The 8,419-nt window shown below is 34.1% G+C and overlaps 1 protein-coding gene across 1 annotated transcript; it reads right to left on the reverse strand.

Moving 5' to 3' along the window:
• Positions 1–5,621: 5,621 nt before the first annotated feature.
• LOC139890081 (probable aquaporin PIP2-8) lies at positions 5,622–8,175 on the reverse strand. The gene is made up of 4 exons (XM_071872983.1): positions 7,881–8,175; positions 6,647–6,942; positions 6,386–6,526; positions 5,622–5,783 (listed from the first exon to the last, which is right to left on the reverse strand). The coding sequence occupies exons 1-4, from the start codon at positions 8,173–8,175 to the stop codon at positions 5,622–5,624; spliced, it is 894 nt and encodes a 297-aa protein (XP_071729084.1).
• Between the last annotated feature and the right edge of the window lie 244 nt (positions 8,176–8,419).

The following is an 8,419-nucleotide window of genomic DNA, read 5'->3' on the forward strand; positions in this document are numbered from 1 at the left end:
CTTCTTGTAATATGTAGTAGTGAAAGTGTGTAGAATAATCTTGTAAAATATCTAAGTCTAGAATTATCATGAGAATACTTAGGAAATATCTAGATATTAGATGATGAAGTATTCTAGACTAGTCCATGGTGTAGTATAAATAGTTGGATTCACCTCTCATTTGTAATCAATCAACAAAGCAATTCAATAAGCAAATCAAGTAATAAACAAAGCCTTCAAGATCAATCAAACTTCTAAATCATCAATCCTCTCTTCCACAAATAATATACATAACCTCTTATTTCTAACAATGACTGTGGACTTGGCCGGGGAAGAGGTTGGGGTCTGGGTGAGTCGAGATGGTATTGAACGCGTCTGTGGAAGTACCAAAGAGATCTCTGATTCGAACATTTAAAATAAACGTGTCGAAGTTGACCAGGGCTAGAAAATAGTCTAAGATATTATACAAGTATCGTTGGATTTTTTCTTATAAATTAAATATTTTCAAGGTTGATGTGGAGTTTCACAAGAATATGCGAAATATACTTGAAACATTAAGAGTATGTACTGTATTTTTTTTTTTTTTTTTTCACAAAAGATTAGCAGACTGCTATAGACTCTGCATGCAGGTGTGTCCTGTTGTATATGTTTTTATGTCAATGTCATTATATTATATTATCTTCAAACATGTACAAATAGTACATATAATGAGGTCTCATATATAAATTGCATAAATCAGTTTGCCAGAAAAATTTGCTTTTGAGTTTCCATCCATCTCTGCGCAAAAACTGTATCATACCCAAACATTTATACATAGATATACGGAGTATCTGACGACTACTTAATTAAGTCAGAACAGACAGAGGACGTGTATATTTTTTCTTATTTTATTAAATAAATGAGTTGTATGTTTTATTCCATCTTGATGTAATTAAAAGTCTCTTTAAGACCACTCCCAACCATGACGTACTTCCTTTCCAGGACACACCGCCACATCAGCGTCACATCAGCTTTCTCTCTCCATTTATTTTTCACTTCCTCCCTATCACACACCACTACATACTTCCTCCCCATCACATACCCACAAAATTAATTAATTAATTAATGTACAAGTTGTTAATGGTAGTGGTACAAGTAAATAAAGCACAAATATAGGAGAGAGAGAAAAATAATCACGTCCTCGAAATATTATAGCCATGACCGAAACCAGCATGGAAGGAAGAAAGAGAATCGAGGGCGGGTAGAATGCCAACGGCGCCCTCGAGGGCGGCCGAGGGCGGATGTGAGGGCGGAGCCCGTTGGGAGTGCTCTAAGAAACATGGTCAATTTGGTATGAATATCAGTTTTCTTACCTGCATATAAACATGCATATAAACATGCATATATCATACACCAAATTATTTATCATACGAAGTTGCAAACGGCACTCCCAAATTTTATAATATTTAGTAGGTTAAATAAACAAGAGGTGATATTTATAAACAAATCATCTTTGGAAAAATAACAAATCAAAATTAAGTTCCAAAATATTGTGGGTAAAGCCCATTTACACTTGGGCTTTTCACCCTAACATGTTTTATCCTAATAATCAAAGTTGCAAAATTAGTTATTCGGGTATTAATCATGACTTTGGAAGAATTAATCGATTATTCGAGGAGTAATTGAGAATCAATCGGATTGTACTTTTATACATTTAAATGATATATATCAAAATTATGTGTAAATATAAAAGAAAAACATAAACATAATTAAATAACAACAACAACAGACCCAATCTCACATGTGTGAGGTATGGGGGAGGTGAGACGTAGACAATCCTTCCTCTATCCTAGAATAAAGAGAAATCATTTCTCCACCCCGAGTGAAACACTCACAAGAGTAGAGAGAGTCCTCCCTCTCTCTGTTCGACGGATAGTTTAAAATCGTTCATTTTGTTCAAAACTTCCAAATTCTAGTTTAAATTCATATTAAATTGTTGACCAAATTTTGACTTTGATCGAATTTGATCAGCAAAACCTATTTTGACTCATTAATCGACGTTCAGCGATTAATAAAATGGATTTGAAAAAATAAAACGGACTTTTCTTAAAATTCCATGGTTTTAAGGGCATATACATATACATATGTTTGTTTTGAAGAAATGAATCAATGACCACACACCACGCACCGCACACTTTGTTTGGTGTTTGGTGCGTGATGCTGCTTGTGTGTAATCGTGGACGATGTCGTTCAAATGAATCGACGATCAAGTAACACGCACCATACGCCGAGCACCACGCACCGTGTTTGGTGCTCAAATACATGTTGTGGGCATTCTCACAATTTTGTAAATTTAAGGACAAATCATTAAACCATTTACGGCAAAAAAAAATGTTGAACACTACACATTCGGATTCTACTAATAAAGTTGTTGGTTTTTTTTTAACAACAGTATGTCAGTACAGTATGGCTGTACGGGATTACTCAGGAAAAACTTAACCACATATATGTTCATCTTCCGGCAGTTGCATCTCCCAACTGCTGCCAGTAGTCTTTGCTATTTTTTTTGGCTTGGTATGCCTTCAAATTTTTTTATGCTGTGAATTTATATTTTGAATTCAAGAGGCAAACCACTAAACTTAACAAAAAAACCCAAAAATCAAATTAACTAATTTCTGAAAAAATAATCTATTCGGAAATAGTCACTAAATAATCTGGATAAACCGTATATATGACATTAAAAATACTAGCCTTTTGAGTAGCCTAAACAGAGAAAATAATCTGAATAAACCGTGTATATGACATTAAAAATACTAGCCTTTTGAGAAGCCTAAACATAGAAAATGTAAGGAGGCACATGTTTATATTCTTGGTTAATCTTGTTACAATTTAATGCATTAATGGGTCTCCAATTCTCCCTTTCACTTGACTAACTAGGAACTCTCATTTCTACACCAGGTAGTTGAGATAAAACGGTTTTTCTCTTAGTTGAACCTTGTCGTGTTTATCTATCGATTTGTTTATAAGATGCAGTTCCCAAACACTGTCTCAAGATCATCCTAACATCATGTCTTTTCTCTTCAACCTCGAATTTGATGGTGGATTCTAGTACCATCACTACTTAGTTGCAAAACTCCTTTTTAATTAGCTTCATAACATCCATCACCTGAACAAAACATACAATTTCAATGTCACATTTAATCAATATACAAAGGGTTTGACATGAACTCCAAAACGTGTTGACTCTGTGTTGCCTTTGATAACCCACCAACTCACCCCTGAAGGGTTTGATGTCAGGCTATTACCTTCAATGAAAAACCAATCATGTGACAAGCTTGATGAAGACTCGAACATGCGCCAGTCTCCATATAACTTCCACATGGTGGACCCTCCGTATCAATGACACGGATATCACTGAGCTACTAGCTCATTGGTCAGGCTGACATAAACTAACCCTACTCAAAAAGTAATGCCGGCTTGTATTCAAGATTTTGTTAACAACTAAAGATTGATATACAACGCTACTATTCTTGAATATCGATCGCTCTTTTAGGTGTAAACTCACATGATAATTCTGTGACAAAACGGGCGAATTTTGGTCCAAAGCAAGGTAAATCTTTCGAAGTAGGTCTTGAAGTGCCTCCACTTGATCTCCTAGTAAATCGACCTGCGGAAAAATCCAAACATTAATCAAATATATAGTGAAAATATCTTCGATACATTCAAGTTTTTTTTTTCGAACCTCAGTTTCAGCTAATAAGAGATTCTCACATCTTCGTGCGAACGCCTTCTTGTAAACCAAATTTTCGCGTTGAAACTTTTTAAACTCGAAATCAAATTTGATACGAATATCATTTACAGCCTCAACAAAAACAGATTTACATATTTCATCACTTAATTGCATTTTGATTCTTTCATTTGCATTATAAACACTCCAATCTTTAGCAACTTCACGAAAAACATTTACAAACACATCTTCTCTAACATTTCTTTCAATTTCATGACCCCAAAATTCGTTGTAACATTCGTTTAACAGAATCATATAGTGTTCTTCCATAGTCATCGTTTGAAGTCTCGATTCTTGTTTTTCCTTCATTAGTATCGCTATTATCGTATCTTTCTTTACATCATTAACAAATGTGTTATGTTTCTTGTTTTTAGAGTATGCTAGTCTCTGATCTCGAATAACTCCTTTAAATGTTATCAAAATGACTTCTTTCTCGATTGCGCATCTTGATTGTTGATCCAAAAGTTGAACTTCTTCTTTATTGATTAGCTCATATGCAAGATCAAATGTTCCTTTTAAAACGTCGATATCTGAGCTCACTTGCTTGGTCAAAATGTCTAATTTATTCCTAAATTTCGGGTCTTCAAAAGAATGAAATTCGGGTTCAGTGTGATTGTCCAAATTTTGGATTGTTTGTGTAAATTCTTTTTCTTTCAAATCCGAATCATGTTTCAACTTAATCTCTTTATCTTTTTCAATTATCAAACGTTTTGTGTCATTCAAACGCGCATGAAACAAGTCTTCGAGTTTGATAAGATCTATAAACATCTTTTTTCTAGAGGTTTGTCGGGTTTGATCTTTATATTCTTCTTTGATTAATTTCAAACAACCGTTGATTTGAATAATTGCGAGCTCGCACACTTTTGATGTTTCATTCAAGCATTCAATTGGACCATTTATGGACCAAACCTTCTCATGTGCATTGTTCAAGGTAGATCTCAAGAGGCTCATCCAGATCGAGTTCGACGGATAACTACACTCCATTTTACCAAGGTTGCCCATTAATTGACGTGTTCTATCGAATTTGAAGCTAGGAATTCAATTCAATTATATGAATGTAAGAGAGCTCAAATTTACGGAAATAATGAGATCCAACTTTTATGGAGAAACTCATGTTTAGTGTTCTAAATTTAACTACTTATTAGTTTTACTTTTACTTTTATTTATTAATTTCTACATCTGAAAAAAAGTAGTTTACCTATGTATTTAGATTTGTTTCAAATTAATATAAAAATACAAATACAATAAAAAGTACTTCATACTATAAAATTTACTACTTTACGCAATACAAAGGGACATTCATCATTTATAATATGAATTCAGTTAAATTTATCTTACATATAATATTTAACAAAATATTAATAATAATCGAACTTATATTTAATTCATCAAAAATTATCGGGTAAAATAGTTTTGGGACCAGGGTCGTCGAATTTGGTTCTATGAAGGGCCGACGGCATTCTGCAAAAGGCCAATACTATTTTTGGGCCCATAACTTTACCATACATTCAAAGCCCATTTAAAAAGCAATGATTTTAGAGGAAAAACTGCAAGTGACCTAGCCCAGCCCAGCCTAGCCTAGCCCAGCCCCAACTTCAAGTATATTAAGAAAAAAAGTCAAATTTGAATTTGAAATCGAAAACTTCATTATACAAACATAAATATCATTACCTAATAATGTTGTCAATCCTAATTTTATGAATTGGGAACGATACACCAAGTCACAAGTGTACCAATATTAACAACGACACAACAAGCTAGTACATATGTTCAATGTATTCTTTCACAAGAACAAATTGATCAAGGGGTAAACAAATGATGAACTTCTTCGGTGTCTTATACTTGTGGATGACATACATTAATCACCGATTAACACTCATCCTGAGCTCGTTAATGCTATTTCAAGTAACCCATCAATAATGTCGTTGGTACCACTTTTGAATGATTTAAAGGTTTTGACTGCACCTGCTCTCAAGATGAACTGGTGGTAGGAAGCCGCTAAGGCTGCACCAAGAAATGGTCCGACCCAAAATATCCACTACAATCCCAATTCAAATACAAGTAAAAAATATAAAATAAATTGGTCAAAAAGCAAGCAATAAGAAGCAAACGTTGCTATTTCCTCCCCAAATAATTGTCCCTGGAAATTTTTTTGGAAAATTTGGATAAATTTTTAAAATATCAGTTTTTGTCATTATATTCAAAGTAAGTTAAAATGAATTTAGTTTAAAATGATTTGGGAAGGTAAATAGTAATATTTAGTAGCTATGGTTTTACATGTGAAAAATTATATTGAGACATATAAACTAAAGTCCCGTATCGAATATTAGAAGAAAAACAAATATTTACGTATAAGTTTATGGGGATCTCTCTCTACTACTAGTTAGTTTTAGAATAATAATAGACTTTTGAGCTTACGTGTAGGGAATGTTGTTTGGATTATTCAGTCCAACCATAAATAGTAGGGGAGTGATATGTACACAACCACAATTTGTTATGTACTCAACTAGAATGTTTTACAGTGTTGTACAGTACAACACTGTAAAGCATGATGTTTGTGTACATAACAATAATAGGTTGTGTACATATCATCACCCTAGTAGTAAGATGGACAACTATTTCAGAAGGAGTATAACTTACTTGATCTTCCCATGCCTTTTTCTTGTTGTAAATTACAGCGGCTCCAAAGCTCCTAGCCGGGTTGATACCAGTTCCAGTGATGGGAATTGTGGCTAGGTGAACAATGAACACAGCGAACCCAATAGGCAGTGGCGCCAACACCTATATAAAGAATAAACCGATTGGTCAAACATCATTAGGATCAACTTAAATAGTAATTTGCAGTTATAAACGTAGACATTTTGTTGTGAGTGATTTTTGCCAGGACAATAGAGTACTTACGGGAACATGAGAGTCTCGAGCGCTCCTCTTGGGATCGGTGGCTGAAAAGACGGTGTAGACAAGAATGAAAGTGCCAATGATCTCTGCATTCAACCCGGTGCCTTTAGTATAGCCATGTGCTAGCACGTTGACACCGCCTCCATAGGTGGTATAGTAAGTCTTGTAAAAAGCCTTGACTAAAGCTACACCACAAATGGCCCCTAAGCACTGAGCCACCATGTACATGATGGCTCGTGGTAGTGAGACCTTACGAGCCAGAAATAGGCCAAACGTTACGGCTGGGTTAATGTGTCCACCTACATATATTGGCACAAGTCAATTAATGTTCGTCCTAGTAATTTATTTAGTTCACAATACAACAGTAATACAAAACCACAAAGACTTTCAATCTACGTTATGTTAGCCCAATGTTTGAAATTTGAGTTTGGAATATATGGCCTAATAACTCCTTGTATCTACAACTACTCATAAATGGCGGCCATTTCTTATTTTACCTCTGAACTTTTCAAAAAATTGAAATTGAGAGTAAAAATTGCCTGGTAGTAACCATGTAAAATTAACGTAGACATCACTTCATCAAATCTAATACGCGTCAACATCTTCTAGCATTATTTTTACACAAAACATGAGTTTGTATTACTTAAACCGAAATCGAGCAATAATCATAGAAGAGTTTCACTTTTTTTTTCTTTTTTTTTTTTTTTGCAAGAGTCACTGTAATAACTTTAAGTTATAGATGTATAACTAAGTTATCTACGATATACTTAATAATTATGTTTAGCATTCTTAAAGAAATAAATTAGTATAAACGGTTAAAAAAGAAAAGGTTGTCAACCTAGAAAGGTTACTATAAGGTACAGATGTTTTTTTACAAAGTATCTTTCATATTGTTTGAATGCGGCTAAATTTAACTATAGTAACACATACATTTTCACGAGTTATTTGTTTTTGGTGGTAAACAGTCACTAAATACATTTAACATATTTTGGGACCCATTTGAATTTTGATCCTAGAATCGTCACTCTTTACTCCTATATCTTCCTCCCTCTTTCTATGCTTTCTCCGTTCATAAGATGCAACAAAGACAATCACTATCCTTTATACCGGTCTTATATACAATGATCAGTCTTTCAAAAGATACGCAAATAATGCATACATAGATTACAAATGTTTACTACAATATGTACGTACACAACATAACATATTAATGTCATATGTTAAATTGTAAACTCACCGGAGATACCAGCAGTGCAGTAAACAAGAACAAAGATCATGCCACCACAAGCCCAAGCAATACCCAACAGACCAACACCACCACAAGGATCATAATCCTCATACATTTGGCTCTTGTAACCAGTAATTGTCGAAACAATTATGTACAAAAATAAAAGTGTAGCAACAAACTCGGCAATCACAGCTCGATAAAATGACCACTTGGTCAACTCTTTGACATCGATGAAAGCTACCGGTGGTGGGTCGTGGTAGCCCTTTGCCGTCAACGATCCTTGCTCCGCCACATCTTGCGCCATATCTGCAGTGCTAGTTAGATTATTATACATTTTTTTAACGGCCAATTAACTATCACCCGTAGAAGGGTATATATATGTTTTATGTTTACTAGTCAGTATTTGATAGACTAAGTGAAGTGATAGAAATGTGGATATGAGGGCTGTATATATGTAGGAAAGTGAGTTTACATATTTATATGAATGATTAATGCGTTAAAAAACTAAAGAGATTATTTAAGAACAAAATAAGTTAAAATCAGCCGTC

The sequence above is a fragment of the Rutidosis leptorrhynchoides genome, chromosome 2 (genome assembly GCF_046630445.1).
Source record: "Rutidosis leptorrhynchoides isolate AG116_Rl617_1_P2 chromosome 2, CSIRO_AGI_Rlap_v1, whole genome shotgun sequence".
NCBI lineage: Eukaryota > Viridiplantae > Streptophyta > Magnoliopsida > Asterales > Asteraceae > Rutidosis > Rutidosis leptorrhynchoides.

Bases quoted from the DNA above. Each gene is read 5' to 3' on its own strand.
- LOC139890081 (XM_071872983.1), bottom strand. From the start codon at position 8,175: ATGGCGCAAGATGTGGCGGAGCAAGGATCGTTGACGGCAAAGGGCTAC. The intron at 6,943-7,880 runs GTGAGTTTACAA...CAATATATGTAG, and splicing joins CTGCACTGCTGGTATCTCCG to GTGGACACATTAACCCAGCC. The intron at 5,784-6,385 runs GTAAGTTATACT...TTGGGATTGTAG, and splicing joins AAAAGGCATGGGAAGATCAA to TGGATATTTTGGGTCGGACC.